Source organism: Entelurus aequoreus, linkage group LG08 (assembly GCF_033978785.1).
Source record: "Entelurus aequoreus isolate RoL-2023_Sb linkage group LG08, RoL_Eaeq_v1.1, whole genome shotgun sequence".
NCBI classification, from domain to species: domain Eukaryota; kingdom Metazoa; phylum Chordata; class Actinopteri; order Syngnathiformes; family Syngnathidae; genus Entelurus; species Entelurus aequoreus.
Window position 1 is genome coordinate 26,994,353 of NC_084738.1, and position 26,461 is coordinate 27,020,813.

Sequence of the window (26,461 nt, forward strand, 5' to 3'; positions counted from 1 at the left end):
TGATTAAGAGGAAGGGAGGCAGAGACTTATACAGCTTAATTAGGCTTTTTACCAAATTACCCATCCCCCCTCACCGTTTTTAGTCCAATTATAAAACATTTCAGTATTACAATGATAGCGAAAAAAATCTTGCATGTTAAATATGGTCAGCTTCATGTTGTTCCAGTGGGTAACCTGCCCCCCAAAAAAGGCTCCATCCATGCAGGCGGATGCAGCACTATGAATAATGCAGTAGGGAGGTGTGGAGGCCACTGGGCGTGTGCATGGAAAGATTAAAAAAAGAAAAGAAAAAAAAACCCACACAGAGGTAGTTCCTCCTCCTCCACCCGTTCTCGTTCCACTCCCCCTCCCCATGTGCTCCCAACCCCCTAGCTGACGGCCGCACTGCAGAAGGTCAGAGAGAGGAGAAGAGGAGAGGAAGAGGAGGCTGAGGCAGAGACGGGCAGGGGCGGGAGTGGCTTGGATGTACACGAACATGCCGAGAGGAGAGCCAGCTGACAAGCCATGACAACCATGCTGAGTCCCAAGATCAGACAGGCCAGAAGAGGTAGGACCATACTTTTTTTTGTCTTGCGTTCACTTGCATTATTGCCTCATCTACCGACACCATTGACAGCAGCTATTATGTGACTTTCACATTCACTATTACTATGCAGTGTTTGCTGCCACTGGGAATTCCGCTTTAACCAATACCATCTCTAGTTTCATTTTTGCTATCAGCCTCCCGTCAGCTGTTGTGTGAGTGTGTGTGTGTGTGTGTGTGTGTGTGTGTGTATATAGCCGGTAGCGTGTGTGCACTAGTAAATGGATGCGTTAATATGCCCAAGTGTGCTTATGTTGTTGTTCCTTCTTTACTGCCAATTATTCATCTGGATGCGATTAAGATGTAATGAATAGCTCCCGAGAATGGGAGTGCAATGCGGAAATCCTCTCCTGGAGCAGCATAAAATTGGTCCTGAGGAAGATTTAATGTGTATTTGCATATATTATCAGACAATAGGCATTGGTCAAGTGTGCTTTGTGAATTCACTACTCAACCGGTCACATCAGGCTCACATTAAGTCGTCCTGCGTATCGTATATTTAATATTTGCATTCAACATCCAAATCTGTATACAACTGCGACATTTTTCAGGTTGAAATAGCAAGCGTTGTTTGCCAAAATGCTGTGGAATTGAAAAGAAGTGACTGGCCGAGCCGTGACGTCTTCATCTCTGTAAAATCCGGAGACCCATGCACAGACGCCGTCACATTTGTTGCGTGAAGCCTGTGAATAAATGAGTGCGGGACAGATGGACATTCTCAAGAGTTGCATGCAGGTCATGAAAGGGACATACAACGGTTGACATGTGCTACAGGAATACTGATAAGCTGATACATTTGTGTTTGTAGACCAATCATTGTTTGGGCGTGGTTTGGATGTGAAGTGAAAGTGAAACTCAAAGATAGTAAATGGCTAGGAGCAGTTGTATCAGAACAGCACCATTTTTGTTTTTAGACTTTTTTTTTATTGTCATTCAAATTTGAACTTTACAGTAAAGATAAGAACGGAATTTTGTTGCATTAGCTCATGGTAGTGCAGGATAAAAAAGCAATAAGGTGCAGATATAAATAGATAGATTACTGCACAGATAAATATATTGCACTTTTGCATATGCATCCAGGTTTACGGATGTATGTTATATTGTGTTTAAAGTCCAGCGAGTAAATCCGTTTTTGGGGGGAATTGAGGGGATTATGATGCGTTCAAGAGTCTTATGGCCTGAGGGAAGAAGCTGTTACAGAACCTGGAGGTTCCTCTTTCCAGAGTCCAGCAGTGAAAACAGTCCTTGGTGGGGGTGGGAGGAGTCTCTACAGATTTTCTGAGCCCTGGTCAGGCAGCAGCTTTTTGTGATCTCCCGGATAGGAGGAAGAGGAGTCCTGATGGTCTTTTCCGCCGTCCTCACCACTCTCTGCAGAGACTTCCAGTCTGAGGCACTGCAGGCTCCAGGGATTTTGTGTGGTAGTGTTAGCAGAGTCACAAAAAATAAATCTAATGATTCCTTTAGATCATCCATAATATATTGTTATATATGTGGTACCTCAACTTACGAGTACTTTGAGATATGAGCTGGCTCTCGGCTTTTGTGCAGCATAATTTCCGTTACGAGCCCAACCCGCCATTGGTTGAAGTAATATTTCTCACATGGTTGTGTGTTTGAGCAATGAAGAGTTAATATATTGTTACATTTTGCTCTTCCTGCTTTGTTTACACAAGAAATAAACATACGTTTTAACCAGACAGTTGACATGCGCGTTTGAGCGCCGCCCAAAGATCGATACAATCCTGCCCTCCAACCCCCAGAACTGAGGAAATTAAAGGCCTACTGAAATGAATTTTTTTTATTTAAACGGGGATAGCAGATCTATTCTATGTGTCATACTTATTCATTTCGCGATATTGCCATATTTTTGCTGAAAGGATTTAGTATAGAACAACGACGATAAAGATTGCAACTTTTGGTATCTGATAAAAAAAAGGCTTGCCCCTACCGGAAGTAGCGTGACGTAGTCAGTTGAACATATACACAAAGTTCCCTATTGTTTACAATGATGGCCGCATGAAGTGAGAGAGATTCGGACCGAGAAAGCGACAATTTCCCCATTAATTTGAGCGAGGATGAAAGATTAGTGGATGAGTAAAGTGCAAGTGAAGGACTAGTGGGGAGTTGAAGCTATTCAGATAGGGAAGATGCTGTGAGAGCCGGGGGTGACCTGATATTCAGCTGGGAATGACTACAACAGTAAATAAACACAAGACATATATATACTCTATTAGCCACAACACAACCAGGCTTATATTTAATATGCCACAAATTAATCCTGCATAATAACACCTGCGTGTTTGTTATGCTAGCTCCTAGCTCCTCTGCTAGCTCCTAGCTCCATAGAACACGCCAATACAATTCAAACACCTGATCAACACACACAATCACTCAGCCCAAAAGACCGTTCACCTAACCCAAGGTTCATAAAGCTTATATATTTTTAAAAAGTTACGTACGTGACGCGCACGTACGGTACGTGTTATGCTAGCTCCTAGCTCTTCTGCTAGCTCCTAGCTCCATAGAACACGCCAATACAATTCAAACACCTGATCAACACACACAATCACTCAGCCCAAAAGACCGTTCACCTAACCCAAGGTTCATAAAGCTTATATATTTTTAAAAAAGTTACGTACATACGCAAAAAAAAGCCAAAGCTGCATACTCACAGTAGCACGTCTGCGTCTTTGTCATCCAAATCAAAGTAATCCTGGTAAGAGTCTGTGTTGTCCCAGTTCTCTACAGGCGTCTGTGTATCCAAGTCAAAAGTCCTCCTGGTTAGAGTCTCTGTTATCCGAGTTCTTCCATCTTGACTGCATCTTTCGGGAATGTATCCATCAAATTATTAAAAAGACATCTTGTTTGATGGCTGCCATGTTCCTAAACCAGTCTGTCTCAAATCGTATAGACACGGGCTTGTCCTTACCCTGAAGGTACGTTGCAAATCTTACGGCAATTTGGGCAAACCACTGGGGTGTTTTGTTGAGTGCATTGAGCCGTGTGAGAAATTTCAAGTCAGTAAAACTTATGTTGTCAAACCTTGGAGCTCAACTGGTGGATTTGTCAGAAAATAAAATGTACAGGAAACACAGTAAGGGAGCATAGTCTATGTAGATTTGACTACGACTATAAGCAATTCCCACTAAATTTTGTGGACCAGAGTCACAAAGGAATTAACTTATTTTTCTTGAATACCCTTATTAATCAACAGACTCTTGTTATCATAATTTCTTTGTGAATAATAAATCATAATTACAAATTATGTCATGTAGAGGCTGCACACACTGATTAGGGAAATGTGGTACTCATTTATAACTACAATTGATCAGCCTTGCTTGATTGAATGCCTTGCTATATAGGTATATTTATATTACACAGAATATTATTCACGTTATATACTGAGTATACTGCAAATTATTATTTCACGCTTTAGTTGAACCAGGATTCACCATGTTTCTGAATGTGTTATCAATACTCCCAAATAATCAATGGCATCTTCCAAAATGTTTCTAGCTGTATAGAGCAAATTTCTGCCTGGAAAAAATGCAAATACGTTCTGTCTATATATTGTTTTTTCTGTTGGCATCAGCAATACCGTCTGTGCTTTAATTGCCTGCATATCAGCTGCTTCCCTCTCCTGCAGCATCTTTTTGATGCGCGTTACCATGGTTTTACGATCAAAGTCAAGCGACGTGGCAAATTCCCTGACATTCTGCATAAATAACACATGCGCAGACTAGCACCAACCTACAGTATATCACACTCCAATGTGGAGATAACATGCCCAGAAATGCACACACTGCTGCATCCGTTCCACTCTGCTGCTGCTTCCACATATAGGCTCTATGTAATTAGCCACACCCCCGCTTCTTGTCAGTGTGTAGCTTGAAACACACTCATACACACACACTGGTTAAGTCGTTTATCAACAGTGATAGGCTAACCGCACGTTCGGCGCTGATGCACCTGTAACTCGGTCCAACATAAATCATTGCCCAACGACTAGATTAATGGAATTAAATTATTCCAGCATGTCTGTGCATGTGTGTGTGTGTGTGTGTGTGTATGAGAGAGAGACAGAGAGAGACAGAGAGAGAGAGAGAGAGAGAGAGAGTGAGTGAGAGAATTGAAGTGCATGTACTGTATATCTTGATGTTACTTGTCAGACTTAGTAAATACAGTATACTGCTCCAAACGACATTCATGAGTGGTTACAACCACTGGCAATTTTTATGGAATCACCAGACTTCGAGGATGTTCATTCAGTTGTTTAATTTTGGAGAAAAAAAAGCAGATAACAGACATATCACAAAACTAGAGTCATTTCAAATGTCAACATTCTGGCTTTAATAAACACTAAAAGAAATCAACAATATAAATTGTGGGAGTTAGTAAGTTTCATTTTTAGAACAAGTAAAGTAAAGAAAAATGCGGAATCACTCAATTATGTGGAAATCAATATGGAATCACCCTGTAAATGTTCATTTAATTAGGTAACGCCTGCATCATAATGAATCTGCTCATTAGTTGCAGTTAAGAAAGCAGTGTTTACACCTCGGAAAACTGTTGCACCAGGTAGATTGACATGAATCATGGCTCCAACCGGAGAGATGTCATTTGAAGAAAAGGAGAGGATTATATGAGGGGCCGTTAGGGACATTATTCAGAATTACCTCTTACATACACTACTGAAATGCTCTCACATAAACAACTGAAATCTTTTTCTTTTATACACACTACTGAAACACTTATAAACACTACTGAAATGCTCTTACATACACTACTGAAATGCTCTCACATAAACAACTGAAATCTTTTTCTTTTATACACACTACTGAAACACTCTTATAAACACTACTGAAATGCTCTTACATACGCTACTGAAACACTCTTATATACACTACTGAAACACTCTTATAAACACTACTGAAACACTCTTATAAACACTACTGAAACGCTCTTATAAACACTACTGAAACACTCTTATCAACACTACTGAAACACTCTTATCAACACTACTGAAACACTCTTATAGACACTCCTGAAACACTCTTATAGACACTACTGAAACACTCTTATAGACACTACTGAAACACTCTTACATACACTACTGAAACACTCTTACATACACTACTGAAACACTCTTATAAACACTACTGAAAGACTCTTACATACACTACTGAAACACTCTTATAAACACTACTGAAACACTCTTATAAACACTACTGAAACACTCTTATAAACACTACTGAAACACTCTTACATACACTACTGAAACATTCTTACATACACTACTGAAACACTCGTATAACCACTACTAAAATGTTTTTGTCTCACGCACACACACACACACACACCTGGAATTATTTTTCACTAGTATGTATAAACGGATTTCACCCGTGTGTGTGTGTGCTTTTTACACGTGTGTGTAAGGGACAACAATTTCAGTAGTATGTGTGCAAAGATTTCAGTTATGTGTATGAGCGCATCTTACCATTGTGTATACGAGCATCTTACTAGTGTGTGTGAGCGATGTTGCATTCCGGTTCCGGTATAATCCCCGCCCCTTTTCAGACAAGTTTATTTTTATTTTTTTTAAAGCCAAGTTGTGGACAAAATGTCTGCCAAAAGTAGCTTAAACGAGGCGGGAGCTCCACTTCATAATTTGAGGGCTTCAGCGGAGAATATAAGAACACTTTCAATGCAACAAGGGTCGGGCTGCCGCCATGGGTCTCCCCCGCAGGACGCGGCACCTGAGCGGCCACACAGCGGTGCCTTTCTCCTCCCGACAGCCAAGCAGCCTGGAGCACTCGTTCCATTGCGAGGTTGCACCGCACACATGCAACGTTTCAGTTCATGGACATCGGGGCAAAAGGAGGAAAAGGTAATTAGACATTATTTATTTCTAAATGATTGTTGAATCACACGAAATGTAAGACAACATGGCATTGTAGTGAGCTACAATGGTAACATGTCAAAATGTGAGTCACATCGTGTTACGTCAGTAGCTAATCATATACTAATGATAATGGCTTGCATTTATTTAGCACTTTGCTAGAGACTAGATAAGGGGTCCCCAAACTATGGCCCGCCAAAGTCCAACATCCGGCCCGCTGGAAAAAAAAAAGTTTTTGTATTATTTTTTTCAATCTGTCTTTTTTAATTCAATGTTTGGTGTCCCCTAGCCGCTCAGGCAAATCATATTGTCTACAAATGCATTTCCCTGTATGACTTATATTGTCTTAACTGTTTTCATGTGATCTGATTGTTACATTCTTATTTCAGAGTCACCACACAGCTGCATGACCATTTCAACAAAGACGGAATAAACAACCTCTGGATTCATGGAACTTCTCTGCACACAAATATATTAATTGGAATATTCAATAAATTTCACATAAACATATTAAATATCCTTTTTTTTTTTTTGCTCAAAAAAGGTTCCCTATGCCTTATTATTTATATACTTTTCAATGCTTCTTGTAGTCAGACAATAGATATTGTTTGTCTAAAATTATAGTTTAAGTTAATGTGTTAATATTTACACCTAGCCCCTAACCTAAATACAATAATCATAAGACAAAAAAATGGTGTATCACAAACGTTTGGGACAAGTTTGGGGAGATTTTGACAAAGTGTGTGTGGTGGTGGGGGCTGGATGACATTACTAGTCAGAACATAAAATAACCTAAAAACCTCAACCGTAGAAACATAAATGTTCACAGCACAAACGTATTGCAGTGTTATTTTGATATTTGCAATAATAAAGTGGGCAACTTCATACAGGTCTGTATAACAGGTTCCTTATTTATTTATTTTTTACAAAATGTTTAAACAAAATGTTAATTTGCAGAATACACTGCACAAGTGAAGAAAACATTTTAACAAACCTTATAATTCCCATGTTGTCCACTGAATAAAGTGCAGAATTGAAGTGGAAATGTCTATTCTATAGTTGCCATCATTTTCAAGTGGGTTCACTTGTTGATAAATGTTCATTGTTGTCTCATTAATGTTTACATCTATGTCTGGAATTACACACCGACAAGTATTGAAAGTATATGAATAATGAGACATAAGGAACCATTCTGAGCCAAAAAAGGTTGTTTTCAACACACTGTTGAAAATAATATTCACAATGTTTCTATGTGAAATGTATTGAATATTCCAATTAACATATTTGTGTGCAAGAAGCATTGAAAAGTATATAAATAATAAGGCATAGGGAACCTTTTTTGAGCAAAAAAAAAAAAGGATATTTAATATGTTTATGTGAAATTTATTGAATATTCCAATTAATATATTTGTGTGCAGAGAAGTTCCATGAATCCAGAGGTTGTTTATTCCGTCTTTGTTGAAATGGTCATGCAGCTGTGTGGTGACTCTGAAATAAGAATGTAACAATCAGATCACATGAAAACAGTTAAGACAATATAAGTCATACAGGGAAATGCATTTGTAGACAATATGATTTGCCTGAGCGGCTAGGGGACACCAAAAAATTAATTAAAAAAGACAGATTGAAAATAATAATACAAAAACTTTTTTTTTCCAGCGGGCCGGATGTTGGACTTTGGGCCGTAGTTTGGGACCCCTTATCTAGTCTCTAGAAAAGTGCTAAATAAATGCAATCCATTATCATTAGTATATGATTAGCTACTGACGTAACACGACGTGACTCACATTTCGACATGTTACCATTGTAGCTCACTACAATGCCATGTTGTCTTACATTTCGTGTGATTCAACAATCATTTAGAAATAAATAATGTCTAATTACCTTTTCCTCCTTTTGCCCCGATGTCCATGAACTGAAACGTTGCATGTGTGCGGTGCAACCTCGCAATGGAACGAGTGCTCCAGGCTGCTTGGCTGTCGGGAGGAGAAAGGCACCGCTGTGTGGCCGCTCAGGTGCTGCGTCCTGCGGGGGAGACCCATGGCGGCAGCGCGACCCTTGTTGCATTGAAAGTGTTCTTATATTCTCCGCTGAAGCCCTCAAATTATGAAGTGGAGCTCCCGCCTCGTTTAAGCTACTTGTCGGCAGACATTTTGTCCACAACTTGGCTTTAAAAAAAATAAAAATAAACTTGTCTGAAAAGGGGCGGGGATTATACCGGAACCGGAATGCAACATCGCTCACACACACTAGTAAGATGCTCTTACACATAATGGTAAAATGCTCGTATACACAATGGTAAGATGCGCTCATACACATAACTGAAATCTTTGCACACATACTACTGAAATTGTTGTCCCTCACACACACGTGTAAAAAGCACACACACACGGGTGAAATCCGTTTATACATACTAGTGAAAAATAATTCCAGGTGTGTGTGTGTGTGTGTGCGTGAGACAAAAACATTTTAGTAGTGGTTATACGAGTGTTTCAGTAGTGTATGTTAGAATGTTTCAGTAGTGTTTATAAGAGTGTTTCAGTAGTGTTTATAAGAGTGTTTCAGTAGTGTATGTAAGAGTATTTCAGTAGTGTTTATAAGAGTATTTCAGTAGTGTTTATAAGAGCATTTCAGTAGTGTTTATAAGAGCGTTTCAGTAGTGTTTATAAGAGCATTTCAGTAGTGTATGTAAGAGCATTTCAGTAGTGTTTATAAGAGTGTTTTAGTAGTGTTTATAAGAGTGTTTCAGTAGTGTTTATAAGAGTATTTCAGTAGTGTTTATAAGAGCATTTCAGTAGTGTTTATAAGAGCGTTTCAGTAGTGTTTATAAGAGCATTTCAGTAGTGTATGTAAGAGCATTTCAGTAGTGTTTATAAGAGTGTTTCAGTAGTGTTTATAAGAGTGTTTCAGTAGTATATGTAAGAGCATTTCAGTAGTGTTTATAAGAGTGTTTCAGTAGGGTGTGTGAGAGAAAAAGATTTCAGTTGTTTATATGAGAGCATTTCAGTAGTGTATGTAAGAGCATTTCAGTAGTGTTTATAAGAGTGTTTCAGTAGTGTGTATAAAAGAAAAAGATTTCAGTTGTTTATGTGAGAGCATTTCAGTAGTGTATGTAAGAGGTAATTCTGAATAATGTCCCTAACGGCCCCTCATAGGATTATGCAACGTCTTCAAGAAGGTAAATCATAACGCAATGTTGCAAAATATGTTAATAGTTCACATTCAGCTGTGTTTAAAATCTGGACCAAGTACAAACAACATGGGAAGGTTGGAAAAGACAAGCATACTGGTAAACCAAGGAACATATTCAAGTGTCAAGACAGAAAACTTACTGTCTTCTTAACAGAAAATGCACAGCAAAACAAATGAAGAACAAATGGGCGGAAACTGGGGTCACCGTTTGTGACTGAACTGTAAGAAACAAGGAAATTGTGTTCAAATGCAAAAAAGCTAAACAAAAGCTGTAATTAACAGCTAATCATAAAAAAACAAGGTTCCTATGGGCTAAGGAAAAGCAATCATGGACTATGGATGACTGGATTAAAGTCATATTTTGTGATGAATTGCAAATCTGCATTGGGCAAGGTGATGATGCTGGAACTTTTATTTGGTGCTGTTCCAATGAGATTTATGAAAACGACTGCCTGAAGAAAACATGCACATTTCCACAGTCGTTGATAATATGGGGCTGCATGTCTAGCGATGGCTCTGGGGAGACAGCTGTCATTATAGAAACTGCAAGCTGTTATAAAAACCAGAGTATGAGTGGTGGTTTTTTTTGTTTGTTTGTTTTTCAGAATTGCATAATTAATACTCAGAATCGAATGATTCCATATTATTTTTCCTCAGAATTGAGTGGATTCCACAATTTAAACTCGACTGACTACCACAATTTACATTCTTGATTTCATTTTTCTTAAAGCCAGAAAGTTGCCTTTTGAAATTAGTAGTATATCTTTCTGTTATTTTCTTTTTTTGTACAAAATTAAACAACTGAATGAACATCCCCCTAAGACTGGTAATTCCAGGATTTAGTCCAGGGTTGTATCAAAGGAACATGGACTACATGGAGGGAATATTTTGCCTATTTCTAGGAACCTGATTACCTGGAGCTTACTGTGGGGGACATAATTGGTTTTGATAAATTTGTGAGTTTACCCCCTTACAAAGACCTCAACATTCCAGATTTGTAATGGTCTACTCGTTTTAAGAGAGGCAAAATGTAAGAGTAAATTCTGTGGCCTATTCTGCTATCGCGTTGCACTCTGAAAGTAATTAATAAGTGTGTCGTTTTGCAGCTTGTTGTGTCATTGTTTGCAATGATGCTTGATTTGCACTAAACTTTTGCACATACACAAAAAACAGTCCTTTAACAGTTGTGTTTATTTACAATTACATAGCTTTCTAGTATACCACGTCCCGATTGGCCAAATAGTGTTTCAAATTGTCCCGTCGTTTGCAGCGACTTATTCAAGGGTTGCACAATTTTCCTTCAAAAACGTATTTTTCTGCATTAATAAAGTAAATTGACGTTTCTAAATTATTAGTTCCGGTACAAACAACAACCTGGTTGTTGCGGTCGACATTGTTCTCTCCTACAACACCCATGGTGTTTTGGAAGAAATGTGCAATTCTTTCGCTATAAACGAATCAAGGCGCTATCAGAGGGGACGCGGACTACGTGACGTGAGAGCATATTTCAGCCTCGGCTTGGAAACTGAATGTAGAGCATTTCTCTTACATCCGTTATGGGTCTATCCATTCAATTAGATTGTTTTAGATTGCTGATGAGACCGTGTGAAACTACCATATGTATGAAATCCTCAGTGTGCATGCAGTACACCATTGACTCTTTCAAACACAGTGATGGTACTTACCCTTTAAGGGTTTTTGTCCCCTTGACACTTAAAGACTGCTGCTTCACATGGTGTCTCTGTCCTGTTCAAGGTTGTATCCTAGAGGGTCAGGGGGGGGAGTGTTTCCTTACCTTTAACACTAAGGTGCTAGTTCATGTCTGGTTGAGTGGGTTTTGTTTAATGCATGCGGCACATCGTTCTAAACCTGCGTCATTCGTGTAGCATTGAGTTAACTTTTGTTGTGAATTGGCACTGTAAATGAAGAGAACCTGACTTGACTTTCATAGTTTGGGAGCATACTTTGGAAAAGGTACAGTTTGGAGTCTAACTATCTCAGTATAAGTACATTTTTGAAGTCATTACAGGTTTGGTCTGTTTTTTTATGTTCATGTGTTTTGTTTTATTTCCTGTCCAGCGTTTTTATTTTAGTTTCTATTTTCTTTTCTTCGTCTATTATCCACGTTTCTCCAGTCTGTGCGCCGGCTTCCTCACCTGTTCTTGATTGGCAATCAGGACACACCTGTTCCTGGTTGCCAATCAGGATGCTTTATATTCCAGACCTGTCCTGCTTCCAAGTCTGCTTTGCTTCTTTGTTTTGTGGCTATGCTACTCAGCAGTGTTTGTTTTCTGTGCACTCCCTAGCTGCACTAGTTATAGTTTTGTTTAACAAACTATCATAATACCTGCAGGCCATATCCTGTCTCTGCAACCTGGGGTCAACAATGCCGCAACAGAGCATAACAGCTTGTAAAATATCATTCAGGACAAACTAATGAAGCATAATCATGCTCTCTGATCCTGCACATTGTAATGATTATATGCATAAAGCATGTAAATGTCTTTTTAACAGATGATAAATGGACTGGTGACCACAGTGAAGCTCTATTTAAGCCAAAGGAAGGTCTGAATCACCCTCAGCACAATGTTCAAATTTTATTCCAAAAATCAGTGACTCAAGTGTGAATCACAGGCCAGCGTGTGTTCCACTCACACACAGCTGACGTGTTAAACAGTGTAACGCTTTTATGTGAATGCTGGAAAGGCGAGGACGCCTGGAAAGCTTGTCTTAATAGGCAAAAGCAAAAAAAAAACATCTTAATTCAAGAGGCATGATGTTACCAATTTAAACGGCTTTCAGGTAAACAAATGGACTGCAGTTAAATATGTCCCTTGATGCTTAAAGTCCTATTTTACAATGCATGTGATTATATAATATTAAATGAGATGCATATTTGATTATATTTTTTAATTAAATGTGTGTGACTGCAGAATTATTGCTAACTTTCCAGAGTGATCTCTTCAATCTTTTATTACACCATTGCGCTACATCCATTTATCATATTCCAATGGTTGCATGACACCCTCGGAGCTATCTATACACATGACCACCCACATGGCAACCTCTAGTTTGTCTTTTAATGAGGTGTGGATTTTGGTCTCAAAGCCTATTAACATCATGACAGACGGGATAAATGTTGATCTAATTCGACATCAGCAGCCCTTCTATGCTTAGAGCAGCATAAATGTGGAATTGCATTATGGTAAAGGAACACAATATGTACGAACAACTTATAGCAAAAGAAATAGCGACAGTTTTAATGCCAAATGTGTCAATTATGGTGTGTGTGTGTCATCAGTATAAAAGTGTGCACTTCCGTCAGTAATAATTTGTAATTTTGTCAGAAACAGCACCACATGGAGAGAAGAACTAGAGCGTGTCAAAGGAAAAATTAATGTTGGGAGGCAGAAATAGCAATAATGTGAATATTGACAGTGGAACCGGAGTTAAATCTATTAATATATTACAGACATTTAAATGTGTTGAAGAGACAAACATAGCAGAGATGCAGTATGTCAAATTGATTTTGACACAAGAATCAGTAATGGCTTTCGGAAAAGCAAACCTTAAGTATGAACAGAATTATAGAGGAGGTAAATGGTAAATGGGTTATACTTGTATAGCGCTTTTCTACTTTCAAGGTACTCAAAGTGCTTTGACACTATTTCCACATTCACCCATTCACACACACATTCACACACTGATGGCGGGAGCTGCCATGCAAGGCCCTAACCACGACCCATCAGAAGCAAGGGTGAAGTGTCTTGCTCAAGGACACAACGGACGTGACGAGGTTGGTAGAAGGTGGGGATTGAACCAGGAACCCTCAGGTTGCTGGCACGGCCACTCTCCCAACCGCGCCACGCCGTCCCTGTACATTTGAGAAATATCTAATAAAAAATAGTTTGCCATAGAAAAAGGTAATTGGTTGAATGATTTGCCTATTGTGTTCATTACAGGCCACCTAAATCAACATGTGGGCAGTTATAGCCAAAGATTACCCACAACTCCTCAGTCAGCGGTATACTGACAGAACATTCTGATAAAACTGCTTCTGTGGCATTCCTAGTCGTTTATCATGGCCGTGCACTAGAAGCATAACCAGTCCACTTCAAGTCAGATGAATGATTTAACGTATTCAAATTGACTGATGGCTCACAACGTCTTTCTAATGTGTTGTTTATATTTAATACAGAGCAGAGTTTTTTTTTCCTGTTTACTATTTGGCTCATTGACTAGAGTTGCACGTTTCATATTCCTTTCTGTGCAGCTAGTCTTCGTTGTTGCACGGTTTTGCGCTTAACTGCTTTTTGTAATTAGTCAAATACACGCCTAATAAAACACATTTTAAATTTTTTGGCTTAAATAATGCATTTTCAAGCATACAAATGACCACATTAACTTAAAATAAATCTAAGGTACTGTACTGTATAGCACAAAAGATCATCAACATCAAACAAGTTGCAATATTTTCACAGGTTTGTGGTTGTGTTTAAGAAATGTGTGTCTCTATTACTGTACAGTCTTATTTTGTTGACCTATTATGTTACCCTTTTGGGTAAAATGAGTGTAAAGGGTGTTATTTTATATCAAGAGGGCTCTAATAATCTATGTATTTAGCAGGTTGTAAACAGGTTTTTTTATGCTCTATTATGAAACGCTAAAGGTTCAAGAATGTTTTGTCATTATAAATACTAAATAATTCAGAGCATCAATCAATATTGGCTTAGTGCAACTCTATAGAGTGCTGTGAATGTAAACAAGTGGCATAATAAGGCACATCATGGTCAGCAGCAGCCACAGTAAACATGGCGTAGCAGCTGAGTACGATTACCATATGTGAGAAATGTGAAGATCAACACAGAAGAGAGACAGATAATTGCATTTGAATGTCTCCATTCACAGACAAATTCATAAGGTGATCATACTGTATGTCCATGTGTGACAATCATTGGTACTTTAATCTTTAATGTTGAATAGCCCAGCTATAAGAAGACCATTCCAAGCATTGCTGGTACATTCTACAGACTGACATTCTGTATGTGCTGTACATACACTGTACACTGACTGTACTCAAGTATCTGTGCTGCAAAGCCACTACTGTATAAAGCTTATTTCATAATTTGTCATTCGGGATCAAAGAGATGAGCAGCTCTCTGAAAGAACATTTTTATGATAAAGCTCTTGCATTTTCTCATGTTAGATTTACAGGTAATGCTGTGTGTTGAGAGCTTTATTAGCTGTATAGCTACACCGTAAAAAATGTAATTGTAAATTCACAGCAAATTACTTTCCCAGTAACATTTTTACTGCAAAATATCATTACAGCAATTTACTGTAACTGCAGAGCTGTGATATTACAGTTAATTACAACAAAGTTACTATTTGCTGTAATTTCAAAATTGTACTATTATTTTTAATTACGCTTTATTTTAACAGTTTACCTCCGCATACTGTGTGCAACAGTGTGCAACGTAGTATACAAAACCCCTTAAAAGACAAATCCTTTGAATTTACAGTACCGTATTTTTTGGACTATAAAATGTCATAAAAAAAACAATCACGCATGCTTACAGACTGTATCCCTGCAGACTGTATTGATCTGTATTGATATATAATGTAAGAACCAGAAATATTAATAACAGAAAGAAACAACCCTTTTGTGCGAATGAGTGTAAATGGGGGAGGGAGGTTTTTTGGGTTGGTGCACTAATGTAAGTGTATCTTGTGTTTTTTATGTTGATTTAATAAAAAATTTAAAAAAAATTGATTTATTTTTTTATTTCTTGTGCGGCCCTGTACCAATCGATCCACGGACCGGTACCGGTTGGGGACCACTGATGTAGACCACAAGGAAGTGTTTTAAATGTAGATTTAAAAAACAATCATCATATGACTTTTAATGTGCCTTGTATATGAAAATAGACCCGTTCATCAACAGTGTGCCTTAATATCCGGTGCGCCTTATGGCATTAAAAATACAGTAATTTGTAGTGATATTACAGGAGACTATGATTAAAGTACTTTACTGTGAAAACAATTAATTTATGTAAAATATAAGGGTATCATATTTTTATATGTTGCAGTACATTTGATTCTAATATTATATACTGTGGAAAAAAGATGGTAAAATACAGTGATCTATCACTCAGCCGACCTCTGAGAAGCAACAGGCTGGTATATTTATTTACCAACCTTGACGATGAAAATGTACAGCGCCCCTAAAGGAACATCTAGTGGTTCGAGTGTCCACCCTGAGATCGGTAGGTTGTGAGTTCAAACCCCGGCCGAGTCATACCAAAGACTATAAAAATGGGACCCATTACCTCCCTGCTGGGCACTCAGCATCAAGGGTTGGAATTGGGGGTTAAATCACCAAAAATGATTCCCGGGCGTGGCCACCACTGCTCCCCTCACCTCCCAGGAGGTGATCAAGGGTGATGGGTCAAATGCAGTGAATAATTTTGCCACACCTAGTGTGTGTGACATTCATTGGTACTTTAACTTTTTAACTTAACATAGATGTTTTGCGAGATCTCGCAAAAGGTTTTTTTCCTATGTCAGTGAACCGGAAGTAAAACAGACACAGCGATGGAGGAGCGGGAGCCTACTCATCATCTGTGCTCTGTTGTGGGGCCATAATATGATTTGACGTCTTTATATGTTAGGCCAATACTAAAATAGAAATCAATAAACTTCTCCCACGGGTGATAGGTAGGCTCCTCCATCGTGTTGTCTGTTTCACTTCCGGTTCACCATCGCTGTGTCTGTTTTACTACCGGTTCACTGACATAGGAAAAAAACCTTTTGCGAAATCTCGCAAAACGTTTTTTTCCCTCCATGTCCCTTGGGGCTCCGTAAAAATGAATCCAATATACATAAGTTAGCTAGGGGGGGAAAACAAATATTTACCATATCTAAGTGTGTGTATGTGTGTATTCACCAGCACGGAGGGTTTCATTGTAGTGGGTTCATGTAAATCATTCATGATTATTAAATTGCATAGCCTTGTTTGCACATTGTGTAAATACATCCATATAGTCCAGGCTGCTGGCACAGTTCATTGAAACCTATGTCTGCCTTTGTGAATCAAGTAAACATCCCATTAAAAAAGGCTTTTAACCAATGTGTTATCTCAATAGGGACAAACCTGGTGTCACATTGCGACATGGCTGTGCAACTGTCACTCCCTTTTGCTTTGAAACCGCCTTTGACTGAGCTCAGGTTTCACACATTTGTCCAGGACTGTTCAGTCCCATGTGGTCTTATTATCTCCACCCCAAACCTCTACCATCCCACTGGCTTGTGGCAACACAATAAGTCTCTCCCAAGGACCTTCAAATGGAAGGCAGGTGAAGGGGTGGGGTGGGGGTTCACTCCCTCAGGCTAGGTGTGTGTGTGTTTGTGTTTGTGTTGCTGCATTTCTACCCTTTTTGAGACACCAACAAGGAAAAGTACCTTCCATATGAGGACAGGTGAACAAGTTAGGACATAAATCATGGTCCCAATATGGAAAACCATTGCATCTAATAGAGAATGTCTCTATTGTGAATGTGAAATCTATCAAAATGAGGGTGGTCCCAAAATGGAAGGATTTTTCAAATTGACTGTGTGTCGGTTTTAAAAGTGCTCCCCCTCTGGTCAACATATGAAATAACAAGTGTGTGTAAGAAATTGAAATACACCCCCTATGGCCAAAATTATTTAAAACATTTTTTTAAAAATGTATATAGAGACAGACTGTAATAACTTGAAGTAAATATTGAAGATTAAAAACCAATTACAAACAAAAAAATTCAAATTCAAATAAATTAACTAAAAGCAGTTTTCTTCTCACAATGTGTCAACTTTTTGCTCATAAAATTGGGAACAATTTCTCATATTCTTTCTGTTTCTGAAATATTGCAATATTTTCTAGTAAAATTATTACTTTTTTATGTAAAATTATTACTTTTTAATGCGAAATGGTGACATTTGTCATATAAAATTCACACGTTTATCACAATATTGCCAATTTTGTTCTTGTTCTTGTAAAATAACGAAATTTTTTTGAGTAAAATTATGACTTTTGTCATAATTTTACCATGTAAAATTCAGATTATTATTATAATATTGCCAAAATGTTTACGTTTTCTCATAAAATTGTGACTTTTGTCGAGTAAAATTATGACTCTTTTAATAAAATTGTCAAAATTGAAAACTTTTCTAGTAAAATTGCAACTGTTATTGAGTAAAATTGCAAATTTTATCATAATTTTGCACAAATGTTCATTTTTTCGTGTAAAATTTGGACTTGCGTTTAGTAAAATTATGACTTTTATTACATTACCGCCAAAATTCGAAGTTTTTCTTGTGAAATTGTGACCTTGTTTCTTGTGAAATTCCAACTCAAATTTTCACAACAATCTTTTTTATATTTGCATAGTAAGTATATATTATTAATGTTGTAAATACACATCTTTATATCTAGAAAGGCTGGTCTAAAGAGTTAGGCATTTTTCTGAGGTCTCAAGAAGGTAACAAATACAAGATTGTGTGTGTGTGTGTGTGAGTGTGTGTGTGTGTGTGTTTGTGTTGCTCCCCATCACTGTCTCTATATTATCTTATTTGTGCCTGCTGCCTCTGTATCTCATCTTGAGGTGTTGCAGCCTGGGGCAAAAGGTTGTGTGTTCACAAGTGAAGGGCAGCATACACAATGAAAGATAACACTACAGAGTGAAAAAATGAAAGGAGGAAAAAAAACATGGCATGTGTCCAAGACTGATAATTAAACAGCCCCTGTAGCCTAATAATTTTAGGCAACTCTATGATGGATTGGTCTGTTTGCACATAAATTGAGAATACAAGTGTGTGTGTGTGTGTGTGTGTGTGTGTGTGTGTGTGTGTGTGTGTGTGTGTGTGTGTGTGTGTGTGTGTGTGTGTGTGTGTGTGTGTGTGTGTGTGTGTGTGTGTGTGTGTTCGTGTGTGTGTGTGTGCAGCCAGGTCCAAAAGCATGGTGATGGGCGAGGTGACACGGGGCTCCTGCCAGCCGGCTTCGCCCAGCCTCCAGGAGGGGGCGCTGAAGGCTGGCTGGCTGAAGAAGCAGCGCAGCATCATGAAGAACTGGCAGCTGAGGTGGTTCGTGCTGCGGGCAGATCAACTATTTTTCTACAAAGATGAGGAGGAAACCAAACCACAGGTAAAATAATAATACAAATCAAGTTGTTACTCTTTTTTTTTTAATAGAAAAAAAATGTTGGATAAAATGATATGGGATAAAATTTAAGACCAATTATATACACATATACAGTAGTTTAAATCAATAAACGGCAGAGGGATATTTCCTCGCACTCACGAAGGGAATGCCTCACGCTCTAAAGATCGTCTTGCCGTTTCTCGAGTGCCTATACTTTCATTTTTTCCCCGTATTATAAATGATTGTGTTTCTTTTTTTACCCAGCAAAAAATCCAGATTATTGGAGAAAGTCCACTCATAAATAGTTGGCAACCTCTGACTAAAGTGTAAGTGGGTGTAGGGTTGCTAATCGTCCCTTGAAAAAACGGAATCGTCCCGTATTTCAAAGCAAAAGTATGCGTTCCGTATTAAGCTGTCAAGGGATGCACTCTTTCCCATTTTTTATTACCATAAAACTTTAAAATGGTCTGTCAAATAGCAATAGATTCTTTCAAACACCAATAACTTCACTCGTCTGCTTCAGGCTAAGCCAGGGGTCCGCAACCCAAAATGTTGAAAGAGCCATATTGGACCAAAAATACAAAATAAAAAATCTGTCTGGAGCCGCAAAAAATTTAAAGCTTTATATAAGTGTTATAATGAAGGCAACACATGACGTAAGTGTCTGTATTAGCTGTATTAGCCATTTTGATAATAGTCTATGTGTCGCAGGCTGATGCAAATCTTCGTTGACAGAAATGTTGAAATGTAATATTTATTCTACACATTTTACAACATTGGAAAACATTAGTAAAACAGAGGCTTCTCAGAGGGTGTGATAACTCCTGGAAATGAGTGGCTTAAAATGGCCAAAGGTAAAGATGTGTGTGTTTAAGTTGAAGGAAACGGAAACTACAAATTAAATCAGCTCAAATATACCTAAAATACGAAGCATAATGATGTAATATGTACATACAGCTAGCATAAATAGCATGTTAGCATTGATTAGCTTGCAGTCATGCAGTGACCAAATATGCCTGATTATCACTCCACACAAGTCAATAACATCAACAAAGCTCACCTTTGTGGATTCACGCACAGCATAAAACATTTGATGGACAAATGGAGACAAAGAAAGAGTGCCATAAAACACGTCTTTCTGTGGCAGCATTAAGGAAAGTTGTACATGTAAACAAACTACGGTGCGTTCAAGGACTTCCGAAATCAGGACAAAATAACACGTGCCAAATACTCTCATTAGTGAAGCATGTTTAATGTGGGCAGTGGGATTTCTAACAATTAGGAAGGTTTGTGTTATGTTTGTCCTCCTACAAAAACCATATTAAAAAATATAATATTTTTTCCTCATCGTTTTCCATTTTCATACATTTTTTATTAAGCTCCAGAGAGCCACTAGGGCGGCGCTAAAGAGCCATTTGTTTCTCGAAAGCCGCACGTTGCCGACCCCTGGGCTAACCAAATGGATGCCGCATGACTGATCGCTCACCTGTCAAACTTGTTGCTGTTCGACTTTTTTGGCATTTGTTCGTTCTGCCTCGGCTGCTGTCACTTCTGTTGTGTCCTTTGTATCCTTTGTGGCTAAAAGCTGTATTGCGGTTTGATATTATTTTGTTGTGACGTTTGTATTTGTTGCTGCTTTTGCAATCGTGCTGTGGCTGCAAATTGCTGTGTTGTAATTTATGTTATTGCCTTGTCGTATTTGCATTTGTTATGACCTTTCTCAGCCACGGTAGCTACCTGACATTCTTGTTTTGCAGACTGCACTTAAAGACTTGCCACAGGTGTGACTGTAATGGACGTAAGGCGTGTCTTAAACGGAAGTGAAGCTGGAGAGACAATAACTAACATGGAAATCATAAATAAATTAATACTGCTGAAAATAAGTTACGGATAGGGTTTTAGGTAGGATTAGGGTTGTATATAATCAGCTGAAAAAGCAATACATTCAACAACCGAAATAATAACCAATGGTGTGTTGCATTAGCCATCTTGGCTCAAGGCACAAATCAGGTGTCCACTTTCATGTTGTCACCATCACTGAGGCCATGTCTTTAAAACAGGGTTCACTTCCGTCGTCGTCACCCTTGTGAGTACAACTTAGAGTGGGCGCGACTTAGAGTATATGTCTGCGGACGCAGCTTGGCCCGTTTTGACTGATGGCGATGACTTGAATAACGTTCAACGTCCTTATCATTAAAAGTGTTAAACTTCATATAAAGTCTGCCATTCATGAATCCAACCTTTTCCTTTTTTTTGTTATCGATAAAATCGATTGATTCCCTTAAAAAACAATGTTGGATTGATACCTAATTTCTGGAAAGCAAACTTGCCGAGCACAGATTGATGTAGTTAAATCTAAAGAATATAAATCGATATACAAGCGGTAGAAAATGGATGGATGGATGGATGGATATCGGTTAATTGTTACACTCTTCCTGTATTTAGATCGATCTACAATTTTCTTTGTGTATTTTTTTTGTTAGATTTTTCTTTTGTGATTGTCATAAGTGATAAAATTGAAATGACCGCCGTAATATGGGTTACTGCGTAGTAAATTATGGCTCATCAAACTCTTTAGTGCCAACAGCAAATTGCTCCATTAGTACATTCACCTTTAAATATTTGCAGGGGAAATACCTGATTCTGTTTCCTTCATTTTTCGTGACATCTTTTGTGTCGGTGCGATGACTCATTTTTAACGTCTTTAATAACCACTCAGAAGTAATGGAGTGGGTGTGCCACTGGCCTGACCCTTGGTCATATTAGAAGGCATGGCAGATTAGCTGAATAGGCTTACATTGCTCTAACAAGAGGGGATGATGTAATCCAACAAAAAAGACAGCTGGAGCATCTTCATCAAGCACACGCACACACGCCATTTTAAACACAATAATCTTCACTGAGCCTTCCTGCCTGAAATCTTGACACTTTTATTGATTTCAGTCTCATTCTGGATGACTGCTTTTCATTTAATGTAGACCATCTGACATCACTGTCTTTTCACACACACACACACACACACACATCCGCATGAAATGACGTCTTCCACACTTTGCAGTCCCTATTCTGCAGGGACTGAGATTACTGAGACGTGGACAGACTGCCTTTAATCAAAGCTTGCCAATACTCACCCGAGCTGTATTGATTTGCAACCTCTGATGCATTCAGGTCTTACGCACGCACACACACACACACACACACACACACACACAGGCACACGCGACTAAATGGGCATATGCACATATACTCAGGGAAATGAACACTTACACGTATACGCACAACCTCCCCCTCTTGTGACAGGATGTGCGAGAAAGTGTCATCCTGACGTTCAATTTTCTCTCTCATCTTCTAATCGATGCGATATTTGAAACTGGGAGTGGTGCTTGGGGGAGGAGGCGGCGGCTTATTGCAGCAACAGATAAGTCCACTTGGCAATGACATTAAAGACTACTTTTATAAACTGAGAAAATGGAGACTTAAATGTTGATTCACTACTGTGGTTTATGTTAATTTTTTTCCCAAACTCAATGTATTACACCTTAAACTTGTCTCATTATTTGTATGATCTTTGATATTTCGATATTGTCCAACTCTTAATTACTGATACCGATATCAACCGATATCGATATATACAGTCGTGGAATTAACACACTATTAGGCCTAATTTGAACAACCGGGTATGGTGAAGATAAGGTCCTTTTTTTTTTTTTTTAATTAATAAAATAAGATAAATAAATTAAAAACATTTTCTTGAATAAAAAAGAAAGTAAAACAATATAAAAACAGTTACATAGAAACTAGTAATTAATGAAAATGAGTAAAATTAACTGTTAAAGGTTAGTACTATTAGTGGACCAGCAGCACGCACAATCATGTGTGCTTACGGACTGTATCCCTTGCAGACTGTATTGATATATATTGATATATAATGTAGGAACCAGAATATTAATAACAGAAAGAAACAACCCTTTTGTGTGAATGAGTGTAAATGGGGGCGGGAGGTTTTTTGGGTTGGTGCACTAATTGTAAGTGTATCTTGTGTTTTTTATGTTGATTTAATAAAAATTAAAAAAACCAAAAAAAAACGATAGATAATAAAAAAAAACGATAACAATAATTTCCGATATTACATTTTAAAGCATCGGCCGATAATATCGGACATCTCTTCAATCAACATATTCTTGTCGAAAGCTGCCACACACTAACCAGAACAATATGCAACTAAAAAATTCCCGCATAAATTTTGATGGGCCTGCTATCTGGGCTCTGGACCTCTGGCTGGGGGTCGCCGGAAGCCGTCATACTTATTAGATGGTGCTGAGTGTCTGAATCCGTGAGTTTTAGGTGTAACTGTACAAAATGAGTTACAGAGCTAGCCTAAAATGTTAGCATGCAGACATTAAAATGCTAACACTTAGCAAATGTGCTAACGATGGCATTCTAACAGATAGCATGTCTCACATGTCAATTAATACGGCCAGAAGGTCTATGGCTTTGGAAATAGAGAAAAAAGTGTAAAAGTAGATGAAAAAGTTTGCATGTTTAGGTAAGATAGTTAGTATGGTATCATTTGCTAAAAGTTAACAAGTGTCACATACCAAGTAATATGACATTGGGGTAAACAGTAGCAAAACTAGCTCAAAATGTTAGCACGCTAATGTTAGCATGCTAGCAAGCTAACGTGGCCATAATAATAGCTAGCTTGTGTCAAATACCAAGTTATATGACTCTAAAGTGTAGGGCTGGGGAATTACAGGAAAAAAAAGAGTACAAATAGCTAAAAAAAAGTCAGCACTTTAAGGTTAGCATGCTAACACAAGCATGCTAGCAGTTAACAAGTGTCACATACCAAGTCATATGACTGTAAGGTAGACGGTTGCAAAATTAGCTCAAAAAGCTAGTACTTTAATGTTAGCATGCTAACGTAAACAAGCATACAGTTAGCATGTTTCAAATACTACGGTATATGACTGTAAAGCTGCGGGATTAGAGAAAAAAGTGTAAAGTTTGGGGGGGGGGGAAGTTAGCACTTAATAGTTAGCGTGTGTTAGTTAGCACACTAACAGTTAACAGCTGTCACATACCAAGTTATATGACTAAGGTAAACGGTTGCAAAATTAGCTCAAAAAGCTAGCACTTTAATGCTAGTATGCTAGCATGCAAACATAAACACGCTAACGTTAGCATGTGTCACATATCAAATGATCTGACTGTAAGGTGTATAGCTGTGTAATTAGAGGAAAAAAACGTAACGATAGTAAAAAAGTTAGCACCATAATGTTAGCGTGCTAGCACGCTAAATTCATTGATTTCGACGCAGAAAACTGCTAGAATGACGAGTGAAGGAAGTCATGTTACTTTTAGACTGTTCATCAACATATTCTTGTCTCAAGTTGCCACACACTAGAACAATATGCAATGATATAACATCAAGAATATGTGGGTTTAAATATGTAACAGCCATGTTTGCTTACACCCTCCCTAGCCGCTAGTCGTAGCCTCATCGTAGTCCACTCGTGTTGTACTGGAGGTCCTTCAGCCATTTTACACTGTCACCATTAAAACCTTTTTCAGATACTGTACAGTAATACAACTCAAGTGGTGTTTGTTATTAGCACACTGACTGCATCGGCTGCACTGTTTCCTATAACTACATTTGGGGCAGCATAGCCAAGTTGGTAGAGCGGCCGTGCCAGCAACTTGAGAGTTCCAGGTTCAATCCCCTCTTCCACCATCCTCGTCACTACCGTTGTGTCCTTGGGCAAGACACTTTACCCGCCTGCTCCCAGTGCCACCCACACTGGTTTAAATGTTATTAGATATTGGGTTTCACTATGTAAAGCACTTTGAGTCACTAGAGAAGAGCCTATCTCTTATTTTATTTATTTATTTAAAAACAGACATCATTTTGTATTACATTATTGTTTCTTTTGTTAATATCAGAGTCCGTTCTGCAAAAAGTTTATCCCTAGAAGCACACAGTTTATGGACAGGGACCCACAGTTAAAATATACATCATCATGTAATATACAAAATACAGTACAATACATTTCAAAATCTACCCACCTAATACCCATTTACAATTTAATTTATAAATAAAAAAAGGACTCTTTAAATCCACCAAATCAGTCTCAACATCCTATTTTTCAAATTTGATTAAAAGGTTGCATCTTGAAGATCTGCGATAATCTCATTATACATACAGAGGTCAAAACCAGAAATATGCGACTAATGTGAATTCCTCAACCATAAGCTATCAATCTAATTCCAGATCACCGGGCCTCTACAGGCTATACTAAAGCTTGTACATTTTAGATGACGATTTCTCCCTCTTAATAAAGGTTTACTTCTAGTAGTATATCTATGAGAAGTAGTGGTCACTGGAATGAGCTGGCAGAGTCTAGAATTAAATCCATATACTACGTTATACATAATACAAGCACTGTGGAATCTGTTGCACACTGTAAGCTTCAGAAGATTGTACCATTAACACATATGACTTTCTTCTGAAGAATCCCCAGTTTTTTAAGATAACTGGGATATATGTTACACCATACAACATTGCAATAGTTTATATGTGCTTCAAGTAGAGTCCGATACAGAATTAGGAGAAGAAAGTGCCTCAATTTTGAGTGTTGACCGACATATTTAGATAATTTATTCATAAAATATTCAATATGGCTTTTGAAATGTATAAATCCTTCTATTAGCTGCCTCTATTTTTTAATTTGTATTTATTTACTAGCAAGCTGGTCTCGCTTCGCCCGACATTTTTAATTCTAAGAGAGACAAAACTCAAATAGAATTTGAAAATCCAAGAAAATATTTTAAAGCCTTGGTCTTCACTTGTTTAAATAAATTCATAAATTTTTTTAAACTTTGCTTCTTATAACTTTCAGAAAGACAATTTTAGAGAAAAAATACAACCTTAAAAATGATTTTAGGATTTTTAAACACATATACCTTTTTACCTTTTAAATTCCTTCCTCTTCTTTCCTGACAATTTAAATCAATGTTCAAGTAAATTTATTTTTTTTATTGTAAAGAATAATAAATACATTTTAATTTAATTCTTCATTTTAGCTTCTGTTTTTTCGACGAAGAATATTTGTTAAATATTTCTTCAAACTTATGATTAATATTTTAAAAAAATATTCTGGAAAATTTGTAGAATCAAATTTAAATCTTATTTCAAATTTTGTTCTGGAAAATCTAGAAGAAATAATGTTTTGTCTTTGTTAGAAATATAGCTTGGTCCAATTTGTTATATATTCTAACAAAGTGTAGATTGGATTTTAACCTATTTAAAACATGTCATCAAAATTCTAAAATTAATCTTAATCAGTAAAAATTACTAATGATGTTCCATAAATTATTTTTTTAATTTTTTCAAAAAGATTCGAATTAGCTAGTTTTTTCAGTTGAATTTTGAATTTTAAAGAGTCGAAATTGAAGATAATCTATGTTTCAAAATGTAATTGTCATTTTTTTTGTGTTTTCTACTCTTTTAAACTGTTCAATTAAGTGTAAATATCATTAATTATTAATAATAACATAGAGTTAAAGGTAAATTGAGCAAATTGGCTATTTCTGGCAATTTATTTAAGTG

At 37.6% G+C, this 26,461-nt stretch overlaps 1 protein-coding gene across 1 annotated transcript in view; it reads left to right on the top strand.

Moving 5' to 3' along the window:
- Positions 1 to 346: 346 nt before the first annotated feature.
- LOC133656382 (rho GTPase-activating protein 22-like) overlaps positions 347 to 26,461 on the top strand; it is a 61,353-nt gene continuing 35,238 nt past the window's right edge. Inside the window, exons 1-2 of the mRNA XM_062057468.1 lie at positions 347 to 547; positions 18,656 to 18,855. Of these exons, the coding sequence (XP_061913452.1) occupies positions 505 to 547; positions 18,656 to 18,855 (243 nt within the window). The 5' untranslated portion in view covers positions 347 to 504. The remainder of the gene's footprint in view (positions 548 to 18,655; positions 18,856 to 26,461) is intronic.